Source organism: Castor canadensis, chromosome 10, assembly GCF_047511655.1.
Source record: "Castor canadensis chromosome 10, mCasCan1.hap1v2, whole genome shotgun sequence".
Lineage (NCBI taxonomy): Eukaryota > Metazoa > Chordata > Mammalia > Rodentia > Castoridae > Castor > Castor canadensis.
In genome coordinates this window covers 121,840,978-121,866,425 of record NC_133395.1, presented here as the reverse complement: position 1 = coordinate 121,866,425, position 25,448 = coordinate 121,840,978, and the positions used below count along the sequence as shown (strand labels likewise).

At 38.4% G+C, this 25,448-nt stretch overlaps 1 protein-coding gene across 1 annotated transcript in view; it reads left to right on the top strand.

Moving 5' to 3' along the window:
* The first annotated feature begins 6,416 nt into the window (after positions 1 to 6,416).
* Positions 6,417 to 25,448, top strand: part of LOC109679167 (cadherin-related family member 3-like) — a 74,915-nt gene continuing 55,883 nt past the window's right edge. The window contains 5 exon segments of the mRNA XM_074042895.1: positions 6,417 to 6,444; positions 10,361 to 10,542; positions 10,544 to 10,555; positions 13,677 to 13,848; positions 15,868 to 15,956. Coding sequence (XP_073898996.1) covers positions 6,417 to 6,444; positions 10,361 to 10,542; positions 10,544 to 10,555; positions 13,677 to 13,848; positions 15,868 to 15,956 — 483 coding nt within the window.

Below are 25,448 nucleotides of genomic sequence, written 5' to 3'. Positions count from 1 at the left end.
AAGTCTGCCTGGTGAGGTCATTGGGCCTGAGAATTGAGCAAGGAAAAAGTCAATCATGTGAAATATCAAAACCCTGAGATAAGAGGTCTTTGAATATATATCATCGAGTCAGGGTGTTGGGAGCAAAGGGATATGTGACAAGCTGAGAGATAGGCAGGGCCAAACCTGCTGAGTTCTACAGACCAAATTAAAGATTTTGGTCTTGATCTTTAGAACAATGGGAAGTTATTGATGGTTTTAAGAAGCTAGTCAGCCCATATATATCTGTTCTGGGCAATGGGATTCAGCAGTGAAGAAAATGACTCAAATTCCTCACCACGGGGAATGGTTACGAACAGATAAATTATTTCAGGAACTGATAAAGAATGCCATGAAAAAAACTAGGAAAACATGGTAGAAAGGGACCAGGAGCAAATGCTCTGCCAAAGAGACCAAGAGAAGCCTCTTAAAAGTGAGACATTTCATGTTGAAAAGGAAACGGACTGTGTTAAGCTGTGGGAAAGGAACTTCAGAGATAGCAAACCATATGAGCAAAGGAGGGAGGTGGTGTGGTGGACTAGGCATATTTGAAGGCAGGACAAAGGCCAATATGATAGAAATATAGGTGACAAGGGAAGATTGCTTGTAAAATATACAAGAGAGGAAGAAGTGTGGGTCTGAAGTCATTGGGTAGGATTTGGTCCAGGTTGGAGAGGTTAATGGTGAGGAGTCTTGACAAGAGTACAGAGTCAAGGGATATTTCAGAAGTATAATATTGGAGTGAAGTGGTTATCAGGGGTGAGATGAGAGAAGGAGATACTAGGCCAGGGAGTAGGGTGTTATTGTAGTCCAAGTGTAAGGTTATAGTGGTTTAGCTAAACTGAGGTCCACAGAACTCAAAAAAGAGCACTAATCCAAGCTCCCCCCGTAAGTCTACTTTTCATTTTGACCATCTTTTAGAGAACATGGCTTAGAGCTATCCCTGTGTGATCTCTCCCTGGACATTTTTAAATGCCCCTCTGAAAAGCCAAAAAAAAAAACCCAGCTGGAGTAGAAAAGACTTTGGTCCAAATACAATTTTCCTTGTTCTCAATGTGATCCTTCTGTTGAACACATATGAGATTGCATAATCCTATTTCAGTAACCATAACAACAGTTGATTCCTACAGAGATAGCAATTGACTGAAATCTAAGTCAGAGATGGCAAACATGAATGCCCACAGGAGCTAGGCAGGGAATCGTGAGAAGCAGTGGGGTGTAATAGGGAGGGGTGGCAACTCTGGTAAACTGTAGAGAACAGGCCAATCAAATGCTATTGAACTTCAAATTTTGAAGAAGCCTACAGGCCATAGTTAACTTGTGGGCCACCAATTTCCCGTGCCTGAGTGTTTTTATGTTAATTCTCATGCAACCAGATCTTTCCCATCAGTGGCCCTAAAACTCATCCCCCTACCCATGTTTCAACTTAGACTTCCTAACTAGTATTCAATTGGCTCTTGGCCACTTATTAGATTTTTTTTTTTGCCTCTTATCTCTAATCTGATCTGCTTACCAATTCTTAAGCCCTCTGCAAACTTGGTAAGCAGAGATTCTAAGCCTTGATTCCAAGTCTGGGTGTGAGTAACAGAGCAGGGCAGGGCAATGCACTTTAGTGACCTGGACTCACTATTAAACTGAATCCTTTTTGAAAATCATTGAGTCTAGTGAGTTGCCATTTCCTGACAAGTCCCTACTAATTCTGGCCACCCTAGATGCACTAGGATTTGGGAGAACATTGTATTTGGGGAATCTGAATTGGGAGCATTCTCCCTTGGCTTGAGTAGTTACCTTTGTTGGAGCTTTGCCCTTTAGAGAGAGCAGGTGTCACTTTACAGATTTCTCACCATGAACTGTCATGGAGCAGTGTGTACATGGTGCCTGGAGACAGGCCATTTCTCCTGGGAAGACTCTGCCAAGATACTGAACCTCCCTAGAAGCTGGTGAAGGCAGGGACTGGAGGCCTTCAAGGAAACCATGCCTTTTTTTCATTTGTTCTTTTCGTTGGTGGCTGCTCCAGGTTAGTATTTGTAACTTTAGATTGAACTCATGTAACTGTGAAATAATTATTTGGTAATTTTCCACTTGGTTTATTTTAATCTTTTTCGTACCTTCTCAGTGTTGATCTTTGAAGTTGTCAAAAGTCTCATTTCAGTTGAAATTTTTTCTCAGGTGCAACTAACATGAATGGGATTGGGGCATTCTTTATGGAAGGCAATGGGCCATTTCTACCAGTATCTGATACCCGCAGACTCAGAGCCAGCCACTTCTGGGAGGCTATCCTACAGAACTACACAGCCATCTAAGGATATAAATAGCAAAGACTAGAGGAAATTTATATGGTCACTGACAGAGGGTTAAGTAACTGGTACTAAGTCTGTACTATGGACGGCACTAGGAGACAGGGCTGGGTGCTCAAAATATAGGTAAAAAGGTAATCCATTATGTATTGTGGAGTGGAGAGAGCATGTTCTGAAACTATGAACACAAGAAGAACTCTTTAAAAAATATATCTGTATGCACATGCTGATAGACATAGAAAGTTCTGGAAGAATATATACCAAAAACTTAACAATGAATAATTTTGGAAATTGGAGGCAGAAGTGGTATAGCAGCAGAGATGGGGAGGAGTATATAGGAAATTCAGTTTTGTTTTGCTTTGTTATTTGATTTAAAATAATATGAATTAGTTTTACTAAAAAAAAAAAGACCCCAAATTTAAAAATGTATCATCTAAATTTTGGATTACAGTACCAACACATTGACTTAAGTAATATTTTTTGCTTATCTTGCATGAATTGACTTCATAAAATAACTCAATGATAGACTCAACCATTTGCTTTAGAACCAGCCCATTCTAGAATTGAGTAAAAGTCAGTGTCATTATTGCCAACAAAAGGGCAAGCAAAACATTTTTATGTTTTTAAGAATAAATGATGGATATCATGAGGCTAAAGGGAAAGAAAAATCTCAGCGATGATTTCCTGCTTCTTAACTAGGCATGAAAAGATTTTGTTTTTGCAATAAAAGTAAATGAGAATATCTGCAAATAATAACAAAGTTCTAGATTTGTACAGTTCCAATTGGTAGCAGCTACCCCTGCCTGGCTACTAAGCACTTGAATGTGGCCGGCCTGAATTGAGATGTACTGTAAGTGTAAAGTATATACTAGATTTAGAAGATTTTGTATGGGAAAATAGGATATAAAATATTTCACTAACATTTAAAAGTCTTGATTATATATTAAAATAATATTTTAAGTATATCAGGTCAAATAAAATGCAATATTAAAATTATTTTCAGATACCTTTAAAAGCTTTTAGCAATTTAGTTACATATTGGACAGGGATATTCTACAGAACTAGAAATTTTGTAGACAGAATTCTTTTTAAGGCCTTGAATGTGCTACTTGAATCCAGTGATCTCATGGTGTAGATACATCTATCTTTTTGAATTGAAAAAGCAGGTGCACTGATCACATCAGCTCAGTGGATAGAATATTTGGTAAAGTAAGGATCTAATTAAGTCTAACAATATTTTAATTTAATTTGCTTTAATGTATTCTAATTTGCTTTTTGGTGGGGGGAAAGAAGACTTTTATGTCAAGTCTGGAGTCACAAATTGGAGACTCCAGATACATTTGGCCTATAAAAAGTATAGTTTCATATAAAAATCTCCATGTTAGGATCGTTAAAAAAAGTAACATCTGGCACTTCAGCCCACATTCCCACATGGGCTAAATAGTAGCTACTCACTCCTGTTAGAAAGGAGTAAGCTTTCACTTTTACCACTGTCCCCAACAATCCCTGATATCCTGTGCCCAACTGCCAAACACTATTTTACAATCCCTGTTTAAGGAGCCCAATGAGTTTTGTTTTTTTCCAATTCCCTCTTGGCCTTGGATACAAAGATATAACCCCTCAATGTCCATCATTCTATGAAGTCCCATGATGGCATTTTAACATAGCTTAAAATTTTTTATAGTATCTCCCTGTAATCCAGCTATAGGTCTGCCATCATTTCTATCCTTTTCATTTTACATTACTGACTTAATTTCAGAAAGTGGAGAATTCATTATGTAACTATTTTGACAAGGAATAAATAATAAAAAATGCCAACCATAGTTATTTAAATAACAGTGTGATGGGTGGGCTGAGGTGCTTTGAAAATGACTGTCCTTTTTCTAGAGATTATCATATGTGCAAGGTATTGAGCTGCATTTCAAAACATACTTTTAGTGAAAAACCAAGTTATTCTGAAGTTTCTTGGCACATAAAAACACAGTGAAGAAGCAGTCAAACCCAATCCATCCTTTAATGTGATGGCCATGAGGCATTCTCACAGGCAGTAGGAATCTGTTGTTCACATGGCTCAATCTGAACCAATGAAATGAATGTGCCGTTACAAGTTTTCAAATGCATTCATATAAAAAAATGCAGGTTTTGACCACTGGCCAAACAAACCTAATTGATCCATTTAAGTTAGCAAAAGAGAATCATTTAATTTATTCATTTACTTTCAGTCAACAGATATTTACTAAGTGCCGGCTAGGGCAGACACTGTCCTTGGTACTGGATGTACAACAGGGAACAACAAGTGAAAGCCCCCAATTTCCTGAAGCTTCTGTTTCAGATGGGAGGAGCAGAAAATAAACAAATACTATATGAAATTTGAAGAACAGGAAGTGCCCACAGGGGTGGGAAATGTTGCAGTTTGACTTGGGATGATCTTTCTGGAACACTGGTACTCTGACATTTTATTAGAGACCTAAAGAAAAGGAGTAAGTCACATGGATATCCAAAGAAGATGCATTTTGTACAGCAACAATGGTCAGAGCAAAGGTCCTGAGGCAGAACCTACTTGACACATTTAAGGAACAGGAAGGCCCGTGTGACTGGAGCAGAGGGGAATTTTGAGATCATCGTATGAACTCAGTTTTTTTTTTGTTCCATGTGAGATGTGAGGTTTTCATAGAATTTTGAGGGTAAGGGTGCTGTTACCAGATTTTGGTTTTAGCTCAGTCACCTCTACTATGGACACCATCTCAGTCATGTAAAATGTGCTTAGTGATGTCTTATTACGTAGCTTAATAATATCTCTATTAATTTTCTTTTGCTGCTGTTACAGATTTTCACAAACTTGATGGTACCTTAAAACAGCATCCATTTATCTCTCAGTCCTCTAGTTAGAAGCCTGGCATAGGTCTCTCTGGATTAAAATCAAATTCTGGTGAGGCTGTGCTGGAAAGAGTCTTCTGGAGGCTCTACAGATGTGTCTGTTTCCTTGGTTTTTCAATCTTCCAAAGATTACCCACAATTCTTTGCTCATAACCCCTGGGCCACCATGTAAGTTTTCATCTTTCCAACGATTCTTCTTTTTTTTTCTTTTCCTTTTTTATTTTTTCTTCCATTTTTTCCCAGACCATTCTTCATTTCTTCTGACTCTTCTTTGCCTCCCTCTTCCACCTTTCAGGATCCTTGTGGTGGTGTGGGACCACCAAGATAATCCCAGAAAATGTCCTTGTTCCAAATCTTTAATTTAATCACACTAGCAAAGTCACTTTTGCCATTGTAAGGTATCACATCATGGGTTTAGGGGATTAGGAAGTGGACATCTTTGCTGGGGCAAGGCACTTCTTCTGTCACAAATGCCAAGGATCATTAGTTTCAAGTAACCACACTCCAGTACCTCCATCACACACGTACACCTCTAATAGATCACACATGTCAACACACAGAAAAAGTTCCCAATCAGGCTTTGAAATACAGTTCCAGAGGGAAATCCGTGAGCAAAAATTGAAAATTTTTATTTGCATACCTTATGCTTTGGGAATTTTCAGATGATTTCTAAACAGAAAAGCTGTCTGTAACCCAAAGCACACAATTGGAAGCTGAAAAGAATTTGGTGCTTCAGGAAAGAGGATGGAGAAAATAACTACAAATACAGAGATGCTTGTAGCCATCTTATTCTTTTCTTTCTCTCTTTTATGGTGCTGGGGATTGAACCCAGGGCCTTGCACATGCTAGGCAAGTGCTCTACCACTGAGATACACCACCCAGCCCTGTAGCCATTTTAAGAAACAGATTCCTAAGTTAGAGTAGAAAGACCTCCTTTGAGGGCAGTAGAGCACCTACCTAGCAAAGGAAAAGCCTTGTGTTCAAACCCCAGTACTGCCGGGGGTGGGGGGGGAAGAAAGAAAGAAAGGCCTCCATAAAAAACAAAGGGAGGGGGCACAGTATATAATTCTTCAGCACTTCAGTATCAGAGACACTGAAAAAAAGTTCAGGGACCTGCAGGTGGAAGCTGGGCCTATGTGCCCTGAAGTGGTAAGAGCAGAGATGAGATGGGTGGGGCTCAGATATCATCTACTTCCTGAATACATCACTGCTCCATTAGACGGAATGTACCTGGACTGGAAGTGCAGAACAGGTGAGAGGACAGGGCCCTATGTATTTCTTTTTTGTTTGTTTTATTTTGTTTAGTGGTACTAGGAATTGAACTCAGGGCCTTGCGCCAACACTCTACCACTTGGGTCACACCTCCAGCCCTTTTATTTTTATTGTGTTTTTGAGATAGGGTCTCACTAACTTTGCCTGGGTTGGCCTTGAATTCGTAATCTTGTCTCTGCCTCCTAAGTAATTGGAATTACAGGTATGCTCCTTGCTTCTTGTGTATTTCAAAGTCCTACCTTAACACTCAATAAATGCTTGACCAACAATGGTTAAAACAGATGGTTTTAATTGCCTTTTTATTTATTCATGGTTGTTTTTATTTATTAATTTTGGTGGAACAGGGACTTGAACTCAAGGCTTTGTGTTTGATAGGCAGGCACTCCACCACTTAAGCCAGGACCCTAGCACTTTTTGCTTTAGTCATTTTGCAGATAAGGACTAACATTTTTTTGCCTGGGCTTACCTGGACTTTGATCCTCCTATCTGTGCTTCCCATGTAGCTGCTATTACAGATGTGTGCCACCACACTGGCTTATTTCTTGAGATGAGGTCTCTCTAACATTTTGCTAGGCTGAACTCAAACTGTAGTACTCCAGATCTGTACCTCCCAAGTAGGTAGGCTTATAGGCTGGGATTATAGACTTGAGCCAATGTGCCCAGTTATGTTGCTTTTTTTGAGTCAGGATCTTGCTATGTAGCCAAAACTGGCCTCAAACTTTCCATTTTGTGCCTCAGTCTCCTTGAGGCTAAGATTATAGGTGTGTACCACTACCACTGGCTATAGTTTTAATTTGAGAATGGAGAGCCAATGGGACTTGTTTTTAGGACACTATCTTAAATTTTGCTTTTTTCAAAGAAGTTCTGAGAGCCAAAATCATTACTGCAAAGACAAGACTCAGTTGAAATTAAGGGGAGTAGAGAACACATAACAGAGAGGGGAAAATGGTTAGAAAAATAGAATCAAAGTAGGCCAGCTCAGCAGGGTGTATAACTTTTTGTCTAAGAAGCATTGTGATTTTGAGAATTTGTGGGAACTTGACACAAGCACAGCTATGCCCAAAAATCTGTAGGCTGATTTGTCACGGCTCCAGCTGCAGAAGAGGGTGAAGGCAAAATGCAGCACAACTGCTTTTCCTAAGATGTTTATGTTCAGAGAGTAGGGATCACAGGTTCCTCCTGCCACGCCACCCCCCCAGAACTGCTGCTCCACTTCCTTGTTTGCCACTGTATATAAGAAACTTGCTGAAGGAGAATGGAGAAGTTGCTGTTGTGTGTATGACTCTAAGCACTGAGAATTGAAAGAATAGAAAAGAAGTAAGGTTTTAAAGAATAGAGAAAAGAAGCAAAGTAAAAGAAAAGAAAAGTAAAAGGAAGTAGTGAGGCTGTTGTGTGTCTCCATCCGAGCACCCAGCACACCCGACCCCAGCTTTCTGCATGTTTGTCTTCTGTCTTCTGTCTGTTCTGCATCTTCAGTCACTCCCGGTGAGGTTCATAGGACAAGCTCATGCAGGTTGTGAGAAGCATTGAGTAACTTCCCAACACCAAGGGATCAGGAAGAAGTTGTATGGAGTGATGTCATTTAGGAAACTATTTTTTCTCACCTTTCATCCACTCTGCCTAATAAAATGTATAATGAAATGATGTAACAAGAAACCCGACATTGGCTATGTCAACAAATGACAAATCTTTATTAGAAATAATGACCAATAATCCAAATTGCTTCTCTATTAAATAATGGTGATTGGTTCCCCATCAGGCTCAGCCAAAGAATCTTCCTATTTTTTTTAATCTCTTTTTATTTTATTTATTTATTTTATTATTTTATTATTCATATGTGCATACAAGGCTTGAGTCATTTCTCCCCCCTGCCCCCACCCCCTCCCTTACCACCCACTCTGCCCCCTGCCAAAGAATCTTATCAAGTGACAGTTGACATCCAGCTTTAGAGAAAATGAGCTACTTGCTCCAGGGGTCAAGTGTCCAGTAAAAGGCTAAATTGGGACCTGAGTCAAGGTCTGCTATATCCAGAAGTCATTCCTGATGCTTCTCCTGTCCTTCATTCCCAAATTTCTGGTGTCCACTGCATGGCTGCAGTCTCTGGGCACTTTTCCTTTCTAACCCAAGAAATTTACTCTAAATCATGGAATAATTATGATCATTTAAAAACATGCAACTTGAATCCAACAAATTTGGGGTTCAAATCATGGCTCTACCATTCACTGATTGTGTAATGTAAGGCCATTGCATTTCTGTGCTTCTGTTTTCTCATTTGCAAAGTGGAAGTGATAACAGCACCCTCACCTTAGGTAAGGTGAGGATTAAATGAAAAAAACAAAATTCATGTGAAAGAATGTCCTGGCTGGGTGTGGTGGCTCACACATGTAATCCTAGTTACTTGGGAGGTGGAAAAGAGGACGATCTAAATCCCAGGTCAGCCTGGGCAAAAAAGCTAGACCTTATTTAAAAAAAATAATTCAAGCAACAAAGGGTTGTGGGTGTGGCTCAAGTTAGAGAATGCCTGCTTAGTAAGTTTGAGGCACTGAGTTCAAACCCCAGTACTGCAAAAAAAAAGTCCTATAAATGGTCATTAATAGTATTTATTGGTCATTCAACAAATAAGTAGTAGGTGTTCTTACTCACTGATAAAAATAAACACATTCCTTGCTGTTAGAGTTCATGGTTTCCTGGGAGTCACACAAGTGAAAGAGCATTGTAAAATGAAAAATGTCAAGAGGCGTAACGTGGAAACCCATGGGAGGACTATCTAGGCCAATCCAGAAATGTCAGGGAAGCCTTTCTGAAGGAAAAGATATTCAAGGGGTAATTAAATGAAGGGTAGAATTTACATTATTATAAATGATGTAAATGAACTAGAAGAATGGAAAGAAGGATCAATGGAGCAGAACATAGGAAAAGGGGAGGCCAGAGGAAGGAGCAGGGATTGGACCTGGTGGGACCAGAGCCCTTTACAAACCTCATTGTAAATCTGAATTAATTGATAACTGATTTCCTTCATGCTCCCCTCTTACTACAAATGGCTAGCGAAATATTCTTTATGTTCTATTGTACATCGCAAAAGGTGACTAGATCATATGGCCTTTGTTTGGGTTCAACCCCAGAGAAGGGTTCAAGAGAAATTTATTTGGGAGGTGATCCCCAGAAATACCAGTAGGGGGAGAAGGAAACAAAACAAAGAATGGCATACATTGTGAGCTGATTCTGCCTTTGTTCTGGGTTATCTTTTCAAGGATGTTTACGTAGCAATTGAGATGCTGTCTCTCTCTGGTTCAGAGGATGGCTGTTCACCACCTACAAAAATAAAGCTGTTTTCTCCATCCAGGACCAAGGTCAGGAAACTTCCTGCTCATTCGGGGCTGGGTATGGTGATACATGCCTGCAAATCCAGTACTAGGGAGGCTGAAGCAGGAGGATTGTGAGTTCGAGGCCAGCCTGGGTTACATAGTCAGAACCTGTCTTAAAAAAAAATACATCTGGTTTTTAAGCTCTGGAAACCTCAAATGTGATAGAAATGTACACTCTGTGTTGTCCTCATAGGGCTTGAGAAACAAGGAAAAGGGATGTGAAAATGAAGCCCATACTGTTTGCTGTGCCATCAGTAACACAGTCCTTTGTCTCTCACCCAGAGGTCTCACGTCTTCAGCCAGTGTTCCTGAAACCAAGGCAGGCTAACTTGTTAGCATGCAAGTAGGATACATTCTCAGATCCTTGGTGACCCTACCCAGTCAATTCAACCAATTTTTAAGACTTCTAAGGAAACTAAAGAACTAAATAATTATTGTGATTTTTTTCCTCTGTAATTTCACAATATGAAAGAGGTTGGGAAGCCTTGCAGAAATCCTTGTAAGAAAGTAAAATGTTGTATCTCCTCTAAGATGTTCTAGCTGCTCTACATTTTGCCATTGAGAATGTCAGCCCTCTTCTGGAAAATGCCTCTGAACATACATGGGCTGCCAGCATCACCGTGACTGTCTCTCCTCACACTTTTCTGGTTGGAGAGCCTTTCATTCTTAACGCCAATCCTGCAGTACATCCATTTGTGCTGTCGCGTAGCTCCGCATCTGTGGGATGTGAGTATGTAGGTGAACAATATCAGACTTGGTACCGCAAATGCAATCATCCTCTCCCTTCTCGCCTTCTATTGCATGACCGCAAGAGTATTCAGTGCTTCTTGTTCTCCTCCTCTCATCACCATTATTATTAGCAGTAGTAGTAGTAGGATCGTGGTACCGTCACATCTCCTTAGCGTAGCTGTTTTAAGCACAGATACTTTTGGAGCCTGACAATCAAGTTTTCAACCATAGCTCCTCCAGTTAGTAGCAACATGACCTTGGGTAAACTACCTTTCTACACTTTGGTTTTCTTTTCTGCATAACGAGATTGACAACGGCACCATCTCACTCATTGACTGATTAGAAAGACCCTGTGAGATGCTGTATGCAAAGTGCCATTTTACTGCTTGGTCCATAACAAGCAGTTAGCATATAGTAGGTGTTACTGTAACAAATATATTAAAAACCCTGTTATTTAGCATTATTATAGCCAGATCATTAAAACTTAAAAAAATAAGAAAGATGTGTCCACATTGTCAAAACTATACCGTAGATTACCTCTAGATAGTATAGAAGCAGTTTGATTGTGAAACAGTTTCATAGCATGGAAATATATCTGCAGATAAAGGCAGTATGAACTCAGGTAATATCTGTTTCTCTGATGTTGCAATATAAAGGGTCATACACTGTTCTATTTGGGGTTTAGCATAGCATCAGCCTTTGTGGACTTCCTTCCTTGCCATATATGCTTGTTTAGTTCGCAAAAGAGTGAGTTTAGGAGGGGTGTCTGAACAGCAGTCATGCAAAACACCACCCCAAGCAAACACCACACTAATCTTTTGGAGAAACAATAGCAGACAATACCAAGCCTTGAAGTGAACTGATTGTACAGATGAAGCAATGGAAATGAGATGTGGTGTGCTGCACTTAAGTAACCTTCCACTTACTACCTGCCATTGAGCAAGTTCAACAGGGCTGCATAGGCAGAATGGGAAAAGGATCCCATCACCTTTAGTGTGCACACTCCTTATTTCCTGGATGGGGCGGAGCATCAACCAGAGGGGGGTCTTAGACCATCTTCCTCTCTTCTTCCAGTGTAAATGTAAAGAATAAGATTTTCATTGATTAAGTAAATATCTGTCGAAAGTTGATGGGAAGCCCAGTCTGTGTAAGATGCCAGAGAACAAAATGGTTGCTGTTGCTGCCCTTTTGAGGGTCTCAGGACACTGAGGGATCACACGACGAGGGAAGTCTGAGATTACGGCTCAGACTTGCTTCTTGGATGAGGGAGTTCTTGTATGAAAAAAGTGTTATGCTTCATTGAGGCTGGAAAACCACAGATACCTTAAAAATCAGACTATGGTTTTAAATGAACTTACCAGAAATCATCAAGATGTGGAGAAAAGAAAAAGCTTTAGAGTCAGGGAGACTTGACTATAAGCCTCGGCTCTGATACTTACCAGCTATGTTACCTTGGGCAAAATATCTTACTTCTGAGCCTCAGTTTCCTCAGCAGTGGCATGGGGACCATAACAGCATTAACTCTATGGGATACTTGCAAGACTTGAAGAGATGGTGTCCAGCCTATGGTAAGTGCTCAGTAGAGAATGGCTGTCAAATACTGACCGGTATTCCTGCTGGTCAGTACCAGGTTTACATGTGATGCACACCTTCCTGTTCCTTGCTGGATGGTCTTTCTAAGTCTCTATTTCTTTGTCAAATGAGTATGCTGATAATATCAACAACACTGTATTTTGAGTTTTAGGGTTAAATGTTGTAATTAATATTAAATGCTTGCAGTTAACACACAGCAAGTGTTTGATACAGGTAAGCTATTAGTATTGCCTTGGAACACATTGTCATCATAGATGAGGGGTTCGTGATTTGCTGTAGGGTGTCCAGAGGCAAGCATCTACCCCCTTCCGGTGGGTCTCTCTATTCAATAAAATCCTTGTTTTCTGTTATTTCACCAGTAAAAGATATTTAGAAACATGCATTCCCTAATCTACTTGTATTGTAACAGACATGGGAAGGACGTTAGACATGGAACTTTCTAGGTTTTCATGTGAAGAGAACCAAGCCAGGGACCTGAAAGGCCATCATCAGAGTCTTGTAAGCATTTCACATGGGGGGATGGGGGACACTTGATCCCAATTTCTCTTGAGGCTCAACTTTAGGGGGTCTTAGGTCAATCCAAGAGTTCAAATTCCAGTGTGAAAAACCATGAAGGAAACCTAGAATGGGACATGTGGGTAACTGAGCAGGGGACAGACAAGCGGGCTCTTATTCTGCCTTTTTTATCCATATTTGATGCTGGGACATTTGGGCTCATGATTGAGAGCATGAGCGTGAAGTGTCAGATTGGGTCCAGGTCCATTGCATGTCTGTCTGTGAAGACTTGGCAACATTTAACATGACGTGAGAGAATTATTTACATGTGGAGATTTTTAATAAATAAATTTATTTATTTTTAATAATAAATAAGACCACCCCTGTTTCCACATCACACAGACAACATTTTTATGCCTTTTAAGAAAATGCTAGCCTGATGTGGTGGTGCATACCTGTAATACCAGTACACCATTATCTGAGGCAAGAGGGTTGTGAATTCGAACAGCCCAGGCTACATAGCAAGACAGTATTTCAATAAACAAAAACAAACAAGTCAGGTAATGGTGGCTCACGCCTGTAATCCTAGCAACTTGGGAATCTGAGATCAGGAGGATTTCGGTTCAAGGCCAGCATGGGCAAATAGTTTGTGAGATCCCCATTTCCAAAATAACCACAGTAAAAATGGACTAGAGGTAAGGCTCAAGTGGTAGAGTGCCTGCTTTGCAAGTGCAAAGCCCTGGGTTCAAACCCCAGTCCCACCAAAACAAACAAATAAAATGCTGACAGAAGCCAGGCATAGTGGTGTATGCCTGCAGTACCAGTTACTTGGGAGGCTGAGGTGGGAGGATCACTTGAGCCCAAGAGTTCAAGGCCAGCCTTGGCAACATAATTAGACCTTTTGTGAAAACAAAACAAAACAAAAGAAAATGTTGATTAGTGTTAGAAATTATGTATCTGAAATATTCTGTATATATCCTTATGAAGGCAATCATTTGCTCCAGTCTTTTTCTGTTTTTATTTGATTTAGTTATTCACCACTGGAGTAACCAAACTGGACTTTGAGATGGTGACATTCTATTCCCTGATAATCTATGCCAAAGACAACCAAGGGACAACAGCATCACAGACCATTTTAATTCAGATTGCAGATGTGAATGAGCCACCTACCTTCACTGGATCCCTTGCCCAGGGAGACCAAGGTACCAAGGATCTTCTCTTGGAGGGAGAAGCTCCAGTGGACATAGATGTAGGCACAGTGCCCTGTGTTGTCCTATGTGCTCTTATGGCATCATGGCAGTAAGACTGACAATGAGAATACTGGTAACAACAGTATGGAAAAAAACAGACATTTATTGGGCCCTAACTATTTTGCCAGGCACTGTCCTAAGAGCTATAAGTGAATATGTCACAGTTTATGACATTGAAGGTAGGTTCTAGTTCCATTCCCATTATATACATAACAGACTTAGAAAGGAGAAGGAACTTGTTCAGTGTTGAAAATTCTCCACTTACTTATTACAGAGTAGTAAAATTATTCTTTATTTGAGGATTATTTGATTAACAGTGTGTCTATGTCATTGAACTAGAAACTTTGTGAGGTCAAGGACCATATCTTTTTTGCTTTTACTTGTTCTCTCTGTTTTTCATCATGTATGTATTTCTTTTTCTCACTCTTGACTCCCTTTCTTCTCTCTGCCTCTTTTATGCAGTCATATACTTAATTCCTACATCTGGATGATCCATGCTGTCTGTTATAAATATAAGCAGATGGGGTTCAGATGCTGGGGGTGGCCAATAATTGGGGCGAGTTACTTGCCCTATGTTAGCCTCAGTCTCCACATTGATTAAACTGAGATGTTAATCCTATCTTGATGATGTTCATTTGACATAGTGATTTTATTTTATTTTATTTTTGATTAAAATACGTTATTAATACAAGGGGATTTCACTGTGATACTTGTGTCTTGGATACAGTGTATCTTGAACAAGTTCAAACCCTCCATTGCACTTTCATTCCTCCTTCTTCTTCCCTTCCTTTTTAAAACAGTGTTTTGGCAGACTTCATTATGCTGTCATATATATATAGTGTACTTCCATACTCTTCATTCTCCCCAGTGTCCTTTCCTTTCCCCCTCCCCCTCTCATTAATTCTCTCTGATAGTTCCTCATGTACATTAATTACATAGTGTTTAAAGTGCCAAACATATGTCAAGCATACAGTTGGTGCTCAATAAATATTAGTTTCCCTTCCCCAAATGGATAATAAGCCTTTGGGAAGATTCAAGGTCACATTATGCTCTTTAACTTCTAAAATGGTAAACTAGGTGCCAGAGTGCTTGTGGATACTCCATGAGCTTCTCTCTCTCTCTGTCTCTCTCTCTTTGTCTCTCTCTCTCTGTCTCTCTCTGTCTCTGTCTCTCTCTCTCTCTCTGGTGCTAAGAATCAAACCCAGGACCTCATGCATGCTAGCAAGTCCTCTACATTGAACTACATCCCAGCCCTCCATGAGCTTTTGCTTGTTGGCTATTCAGGCTGACTGGCTGCAGTTCAAGAAGGCCTTTGGACCTCCTTGCTATCCAGAATGACACTTCCTTGGCAAAATGGTGCAACAGCAGGGGTGGGTCTTCCCCTCAGGGACAAAGGGGTCTCACAGTGCCCTAGCATTCCTGATACACTGAAGAGGGGTTTGACCTCTTTGTAGTTCCCACTGCCTTGAACACAATCTGGGGATGGTTGAGCATGTGTTTATCATGTGTGGCGCCCTGAGTTTAATCCCTGTACCCCCCCCCCCAAAATACATGGGAAGAAGACAAACTTAAGAAGAAGACAACAAAATCATCTGACAGTATTAATGTAGTGACTGTTTAACCTGGAGCCTGTTATTCTTTGTTTGGAAACCTCACTAAAGTAGAAATAAAAATAAAGTCACCAATCATTTAGCAGCTAATAAGCACTCAAAAATGTTCAGCATTGTTACTGTTTAAATTTGTAAGTCTCTTTCCTTTGTGCCTAACACATACAGACACTTAATAAGTGGTGTCTGTTATTATTATTATTACTAATATTATTGGCTTAATGGAAATCACTCTATAAAAGCATCTGTACTGAGCAAGTACAATGAAATAAATTTTATCTGAAATACAGAATTGGATGAGGGGTTTCAGGGCTTAATAGTGGTGAAACTCATTCAACCACATCTTTTGTACATTTTCTGGCAGTTACTGAGATTTATATCCTAGAAGACATAGCCCCGGGCACAGTCGTTTACAGAGCAGCGGCCAAGGACCCTGAGGATGCTGTTTTGGAGGTAATTTATGTTTTGAAATAGAAAATATCTGCACCTGGTGGTTTAATGTGTGCTTGCATTCAAATATAAACCCACAGAGACAATCAAGTCACTTATACCCACCATTCAGATTGCAAACATGCCTTTGCATTTCAGGTGAAAATGATTGAGGTCTGGGTTGTCTGGGTAATTTGTTTCCCTTGTAGTGCATTCTGTTCTCTGCAGACAGGCCCAGACTAACACTTAGGTTGCTTTTTATAAAAGAAGTCAAGACATTTCATTTTATTCTTGGGGATCTTGGCTGTACATACTGTAGAGAAATAATTCAGCTTTCTGGCAGAATTAGTATGCATTTCAAAAACCCTAGGTCTCATCTTCAGGCTTTATAATGCCCCAGAGAGGGAAGAAACTGTGGCTCCATATCAAAATCTTTGTGTTTAAGTCCTAACTTTAATAATGCAAATCATTCAACATTTCTGCTCTGCTGTTTCAACTGTAAAATTGGGGAAATGATAACCTTCCATTTTTATCTTCTCTCATATTGCTTTCTCTCATTATAATCAAACATCATAACGAATGTGAAAATAGTCTTTAAAATGTGAAGCCTCTTGTAAATGGCAGGATTTATATTACTTTTTAAATTTTTGATGCCCTATGGAACAATCATGGCATTATTAAGCTACAAAGTTTTTAGCTAGTTGATTGATAGGCAAGAATAACATGTTTTTATTTTTTAATATTGTATTGTCTTCCCAAACTGACTGAAAAAATGAGAGACTTGTTCATGTTGATGTTGTATGCTCAACATTTCCAAGTAACTGTTTTTGTTACTGGGTCCTTGCTCAAGACTTCCAAAATTTTCTTTAAAACAGTAGATAGTCACTCATATCTAATAATTGTGTGGATGGTTTTAAATTATTGAATGTACTTGAATAATTATACAAGGGAACACTGAGGTTGTCAGGCTCCCCCACATTTGTCTCCTTTCCTGCCATTAGCACAATGCCACCTCCAGGATGGGACTGGAAAGGTCACAGCTTCCTTTACAACATGTAATTAAACCACCTAATCATGCATATTGCTCCAAGCCAGCATATTCCAGGTTATAGTATTAAATCCAGCGCCAACAACTCCAGCCACACAGGAATCAGATATCATGTTGCAGTTGCTTCCTTGGAGTTCTCCATGGCAGCTCACCCACAATGTTGACATTTTAGGGTGGAAAACAACATGACAGTCCAGTAGGGTTTAGCCATGACTCTCATATGCAATCACAATGACTTACTAGCCAATTAACACAAGTAATTCATTTCAAATGACGGACTCCCAAATGCTTGCTCATACGGATTAAATGCTCTGGGCCTGGCCCTATACTTTTCTCAGAAGACAATAGGCTCCTGGGCCATATTTGGAAGGCCTATGTAATGTTCTCTGTGAATTTTACCAAACATGGAATGACATTTCAGTAGTGACATAAGCTATGGAAACTTACATTTAGACATACTCCTACACACATCCTCTGACACAATAGATTGGGCCAGATGTGTTATTCAAAGTACTGTGACTGGGTAACCACCTTTATTTGTCTGAGACTTCACATTAATTCAGAGAAACATTGGTTCTAATGTCGGAAAAAGCTCAATACTGTTTTGGACCCCAATAGATGATGATGAGGATAATGGTGATGATGATTGTGGTGATATTTTACCTGTTAAGTATGTATCATGTGACAGGCACATCCTTACACCATCAAATCCCATGTTAATTCCTGAAATTGATATTGTTATTTGCTGTGATAATACCGGATGGGACAATATCTAAAGGAGTATGTCTTTAGTTTATAGACAAAGAACACTTGCCTAAAGGGTAAATTGTGAACTTGGGATTCAAATCCATGATCAACTTGCTATGAATCTTGTTGTTTCCTAATATACTAACAATTTCCAAACTGCATTTCATAAAACACAAATTCCATCAGGTGCATGAAGAGAAAAATGAAAGATCCTGTGATGCAATGACTTTAGAAATGTTATCTACATATTTCCCCTGAATTCACAATCTGAAAAATATTAAATGCTCTCTTTTCCTGGACTCATCAGAGCAAACTGCCACTCTAATATCAGGAGAGACAAGTAAATCCAGTGTCATAGCCCAATTCTGCTTATCTGGAGCAGAAGCTGATGGAATGACTGGCTGGTAGGAAGACTTATTTGTGGTTTTGATGAATTATCAGAGGCTGAGTGTGGACTAGCTTATGAGTGAGAAACTCATAGATGCCACAGTCTTGGGCAGGGGAACACTTTCATGGATTTTATCTTGAAGAACTCTGCAGGTTCTTACTGTAAAGATGCAAGACAAGAGCACCTTACATATTTAGCAGAGGGAGAGGAGAATCACTGTGAAATAAATCTAGAGACTTCCCCATAAAAAAAAGCTTTATTCTCTAGGTGAGAGAAAGCTTTGTAGACCTGAGCCTTCTTTCATCTGGAATATTCATATATTTGCATATATATGTATGTATTTATATATTCATTTGCACACACACACCTCTAGACATGTTTAAGCTTCATAAAACTAAACACAAAGAGGAAATCTTGAAAGGAGCCAGGGGGAAAATCTTACTATATCTATACAGGAATAAGAATTACAACATACTACTTATTAGAAACCACATGAGCAAAGAAAGATTGGAATGAAATATTTAAAATGTTGAAAGAAAAAAAATAAGAATCCTATATCCAGTGAAATTATATCAAGTCAAGTTGCACACCTTAAAAATACCCTTTTTAATTTTCAAGTGCACCTCATATTTTTAAAAAACAAAAGAGAAATAAGGATTTTTCCAGACCAAATAGAAACAGCAAAATTTATTACCACCATACCTACTCTGTAATAAATGTTTAACTTTCATAAGTGCAAGTTTGTTAGGGAGAATAAAAGTGATACAGGTCAGAAATGTAGGTCATAGAGAAAGGAAGACTCAGAGAACAAATAAATGATAAAACATATGCATTTCTATTTTTAATTGGTATAAAAATTAAATTTAATTATGACAATGTATTGGGTGATTATATCATATGGATAAATGAAAAACAATAATATCTTAAATGACAATAATATCACAAGTGAATTGGGAATACTCTCATCAGATAATACCTATAAAGTGATATAGTGTTATTTGAAACTTACTTAGATTAGTTAAAAATGTAGATTGGAAACTCCAAGGAAATAACTTAAAATTTTTTAAAGCTGTATGATTGATATAATAAGAAAGGAAATAAAATGAAATAAGTGTTTAATTAAAACAGAAAAGGAAGAAAAAAGAAATGAACAAATATCATGAATGGAAAACAGTTAACAACCAAAGTAGATATTAATTCAACTAATACAAATAGTCTAAACATTTCAGATCAAAGACAGAGATTGTCAGAGTGGGTTTTAAGAAGAGGTTAAACTATATGTTGTCTACGTGAAACCTACTTTCGATGTAAAAACTCATACATGTCAAAAACTAAAGGATGAACACCAAATCAGAGAAAGCTGAAACAGCTGCATTAATTTCAAACCAAAAGTGGGTAGGTGACTAAAAAATGTCCAGTAGGGCAAGTCAGTCTTGGTTTCATCTTGCAATGATTAAAAAATAGCTATGGATAGATGACTCTCCTTTCTCCATGCATTGTAGTCATGAGGTCCCTGAGTGACAGATGGCGATGGTTTTAACCATTGCTTGAGAATGAACCTACTCCTGTCCATAAAGGGCCTCCAGATGCCTCCCTGTGTCTTCTCAGCTCTCTTATGTCACATCCCATATTCATGCCACATGTCAGTCTATGTGACCTTTTTACCTTTCCTGGCTCTGAAGCAGTATCGGTGGTGGTGAGGCGGTAGCAGGTGTCTATTTTCTTTATCATATCAACAGTCAGTTCAGAAGTCTGAATACATTATCACAATTTAATCCTGCTTTTAAAATTCTACTTCTTGAGACAAAATAGGTGCCTCTGAAAAAGAAGTAGGGAAGAGAATTATCTTCTTCAGCATTTATTGGGTCTTTTCCTTTGTTTTCTCTTTCTAAAAGAAATAAATGTTACGTCCTAAATGCTGTCTTTCAAAGTAATGTGTTGTCCGGCAGTGTGCCTATGGAAACAGTTAATGAGCACTTTGTGAAAACAGGCCAGGATTTTAGGACAAGCATCATGGTGGGGTAGTGGAAGAGATGACAGTGAGTAGAAGGAGAGGATGATAAGATTGAAATGTGATAGAGCTCTTTTCATGAATAATATTTAATAGTTACAATTCAAGGTAAAATAGCTAATTTAAGATACCCCAAATTAGTGATAAATCTCAAAATATAGATCTTAGAATATATGATGGCATTCTATTAACATACTTTTAGGTATTAGCTATTAGAAGTAATCTGCTAAATCTACATCCTAACACCTTGTTGGAGAGATTTTAAGGGTTCCAAATAAGAAACAATTTCTGAAAGTTTCATGGTAGCCTTTGAAAGAACAAGAGATACACCATTTAATGATAAATTGAAGTGTATTTGTATAGTTTCGTTATTTTCCCTCTTTGCTAAAATAAGTGTTATGAGGGAATGTAGACCATAGATTACAATGGAAATAAACAATACTTTCCATTCAGTCAAGTGTACTGACTGAAGGCTGACAATGATCAGATTTTTATGGGGAAAGTGATATTTGGAAATTCTAAGGGGCATAATTAGTGATGGAATCATCAAAAGACTCAACAATTATACTACAGCAGAGCTTATAATTATGGGTCGGTGGATTTTAATTATATACTACTATTTTACAACTCAGCTCTAAAACAAACATTAAAAGGGAGAAAAAGATGAGTCGATTGCATTAGAAGCCAGAATAAGTAAATTTCTGCCTTACAATTTGGGGTGGTAATTCTGCTTTTAGTGGATTGTTTCAGACTGTAATCATTTTAGAAAAAAAGGCCCATGTCCTTTGAATACCATCTACATTTTCAGTTTTTATGCTTCAATGGTAGGGAGAGAAGTCAAAGAAAAGAAAGAAGGTAGGAAGGAAGGAAGGACTTAGAGAAGCATTAGGTCACGTCATTTTTGTACATATTTTGCAGAAAAATTAATAAATAGGAGCTTATTTCTTTCTTTAATGAGCCATAATTACTCAGAGACTATATTAGGACTCTGTGGTTGCAACTAAGAGAACACTTAATGCAAATGAGATTTGTGGCTGCAATAACTGGAAATTCCAGGGGAGTAGACCAGGCATCCAGGACAGGTGAACTCTGGGCTTACATGATGTAAGCAGGATAGTATTTACTCTAATGACCTTCACTCTGCCCTTTCTTCTTTGGAAATAAATTGATGGCAAGAATTCGAGTTCTAAGAGCCTAGTAACAGGTACTGACCTAAGAAAGTTCCCGCCCCAAGATCTCAGGTGGCTCTAATTGGTTCATGAGCTCGTCTTCAACCAATCAATGTGGCAAAGACAGAATATATTGCAATGATTAACCTTAGACCTAGGTCATATGAGTTACACCAGGAATTATGGGTGTGAATAAAAACATGTACTATGTAATGTTTAACATACACATTGCATATTTATTTTCTAAGCTATCATTTCTTTTTTTTTATTTCTGTGCTGGGTGGGGGTACATCAGAGTATTTACAAAAGTTCTTACAATGTATCAAATATATGATACCTGAATTCACCCCCTCTGCTGCTCTCTTTCATACCCCTCCCCTGATTCTGAAAGTTTCAACAGGTATCATTTTTGCATTTACTTACATGTGTGCATATTATTTGTGTCCCCTACTCCCTACTCCCCACACCCTGTGCCACTCCCCTCCCCACCTCCTGGCAAAACCTGTTCTGCCTTCCTGTTCTCCAATTTTGTAGAAGAAAAAACTGATAAAAGATAATAGGAAAAATATAGCATTTCTTCTAGTTTGAGTTAAAGATAGCTATACAGAGAGATTCCTTGTGTTGTTTCCATGCATATATGTATTACAACCCAAATTGGTTCATCTCTACCAGACCTCTTCACTACTCCCTAGTCCCCTTCCCATAGTGGCCTCAGCCAATTTAACATTATTATATTTGTTCAGGTTACTACCTTTGTAGTAACCTGAGTCACATTCCTTTGGGGATATCCCTAGGAGTGGCATTGCTGGATCATACGGCAGATCTATGTTTAGTTTTTTAAGGAGCCTCCATATTGTTTTCCAAAGTGGTTGTACTAGTTTACATTCCCACCAAAGTGTATGAGGGTTTCTTTTTCCCTGCATCCTCACCAACATTTGTTGTTGTTGCTGTTCTTGATGGTGGCTATTCTAATGGGGATGAAGTGGAATCTTAGTGTGGTTTTGATTTGCATTTCCTTTATGGCCAGGGATGGCTGTCCATTTGGACTTCTTCCTTTGAAAAAGCTCTGCTTAGTTCAGTTGTTCGTTTCTTTATTGAGTCATTGATTTTTGGGAAGTTTAGTTTTTTGAGCTCCCTGTGTATTCTGGTTATCAGCCCTTTGTCTGATATACAGCTAGCAAAGATTTTCTTCCATTCTGTGGTTGGCCTCTTCAATTTAAAGACCATTTCTTTTGTTGTACAGAAGCCATTTAATTTCATGTAGTCCTATTTCTCAATCCTTTCTCTTAGTTACTGAGCCACTTGTGTTCTACTGAGGAAGTCCTTGCCTGTGCCTGTTGCTTCCAGTGTATTCCCTGCTCTTTCCCGTACTAGCTTCAGGGTTTCAGGTCTGATATTAAAATCCTTAATCCACTTTTAGTTGCTACTAGTACAGGGTGACAGGCATGGATCTAGTTTCAGTTTTTTTGCAAGCAGATACACAGTTTTTCCAGCAACATTTGTTGAAGAGGCTGTCTTTTCTCCATTGTATGTTTTTGGCAACTTTGTCAATAATTAGGTGAGCATAGCTGCATGAATTCATATCTGGGTCCTCTATTCTGTTCCACTGGTCTTTATGTCTGTTTTTGTGCCAGTACCATGCTGTTTTTATTGTTATGGCTCTGTAGTATAGTTTGAAATCAGGTATTGTGATACCTCCAGCATTGCTCTTTTTGCTCAATATTGCCTTGGCTGTTCATGTTTTCAAATGAATTTTAGGGTTGAGTTTTCAGTCTGTGATTAATGTGATTAGGATTTTGATGGGAATTGTGTTGAACATGTAGATTGATTTTGGAGGTACAGCCATTTTTACTATGTTGATTCTACCAATCCATGAACATGGAAGATATCTTCACCTTCTGTAGTCTTCTTTGATCTCTTTCATCAATGGTTTGTAGTTCTCCTTGTGAGGTCATTTACATCCTTTGTTACTTTATTACTAGGTATTTGATTTTTTTTGAGTCTATTGTAAATAGAATTGTTTTCCTGTATTCTTTCTCAATGTGCTCATTGTTGGTGTATAGGAAGGCTACTGATTTTTGTAAGTTGTTTTTGTATCTTGCTACATTGCTGAAGCTGTTTATGGTGTCTAGGGATTTTGGGATGGAGTTTTTTGGGTCTTTAAGGTATAAAATCATGTCATCTGTGAATAGGGATAGCTTGACTATTTCTTTAACTATTTGTATTCCTTTCATTTCTTCTTGCCTTATTGCTCTGGCTAGGAATTCCAAGACTATGTTGAACAGGAATGGGGAGAGTGGGCATCCTTGTCTTGTTCCTGACTTTAGTGGAAATTGTTTCTGTTTTTTCCCATTAAGTATGATGTTGGCTATAGGTTTGTCATATATAGCCTTTATAATGTTGAGGTACATTCCTTCTACTCCTAGTTTCCTCAGAGCTTTTTTCATGAAATGGTGTTGAATCTTATTGAAGGCTCTTTTTTTTTCATCTATTGAGATGATCAAGTGTTTTTGTCTTTGCTTCTGTTAATATACTGCATTACATTTATTGATTTGCATATGTTGAACTGTCCCTGGGATGAAACTGACTTGGTTATGGTGAATGATCTTTCTGATATGTTGTTGGATTCGATTGCCATTATTTTATTGAGGATTTTTGCATCAATGTTCATTAAGGAGATTGGCCTGTAGTTCTCCTTTTTGGATATGTCTTTGTCTGGTTTTGGATGTGTGTAATATTGGCCTTATAGAATGAGCTAGGCAGTGTTCCTTCCTTTTTATTTTGTGGAAAAAATTTAAGGATAAGGAGTGTTGGTATTAGTTCTTTAAAGGTCTGGAACAATGCAGTGGAGAATCTGTCAGGTCCTGGACTTTTATTTTTTGGGAGACTATTGCTGCTTCAATTTCATTGTGTGTTATAGATCTGTTTAGAAGGTTAATATCCTCTTGGTTCAGCTTTGGATGCTCGTAAGTATCTAGAAAATTTTCCGTTTCTTCTAGATTTTCCAATTTATTGGAATATAGGTTCTCAAAGTAGTCTCTGATGATTCCCTGGATTTCCTTGGTGTTTGTTGTTATTTCCCCTTTTTCATTCTGATTTTACTAATTTGGGTCTTTCCCCTCCTCATTTTAGTCAGATTTGCCAGGGATTGCTCAATCTCGTTTATTTTTTCAATCAACCAGCTTTTTGTTTTGTTGATTCTTTGTATTTTTTTTTTTTTGGTCTCTATTTCATTAATTTGGCCCTTATTTTTATTATTTCTTTCCTTCTGCTTGTTTTGGGTTTAAGCTATCATTTCTTTATGGTGAAAACTTTCAAAATCCTTTCTTCTAACTTTTTGAAGTATACAGTACATTATTATCTATAATCACCACACTGTGCAATAAATACTACACCAGAATTTCTTACTTCTATATAGCTGTAGTTTACTACACATAGATCAATCTTTCTTCCTCATCACCACTTTCCCTGGCTTCTGGAATTACCTTTATACTCCGAACTTCTATGAGATGAACCTTGTATGATTGTCTTATGAGTGAAATCATCAAGTACTTGTCTTTCTGTGCTTGGCTTATTTCAATTAACATAATGGTCCCTAGTTCGATCCATATTACCACACATGACAGGATTTCATTCTGTTTATGTATAAATAGTATCCCATGGTGTATATATACCACATTTTCTTTATCCATTCATCAGCTAATGAGCACTTAGGTTGCTTCTATTTCTTGGTTATTGTGAATAGTACTGAAATGAATTTGGAAGTGCAAATGTGTTTTTGATATAGCGATTTCATTTCTTTCAATATATACCCAGGAGTGGGATTGCTAGGTCATATTTTTAAATTTTTTAATCTTTTGAGGAGCATTTATTCTAATTTCAACAGTGGATATACTAATTCACATGCTTACCAGCAGTGTGCAAGGGTTCCCCTTTCTCCATATCCTCACCAGCCTTTAATGATAGCCTTTGATAATAGCCATTCTTACTGGAGTCAGGTGCCATATCATTGTGGGTTTGATTTTCATTTCCCTGATGATTTAGTGACATTGAGCATTTTCCATATTCCTGTTGGTCAGTTCTATGTCTTCTTTTGAGAATAGTTCATCTTTAAATTTTGATTGTTTTTGGGTATTGAGATTTTGGAGGGCCT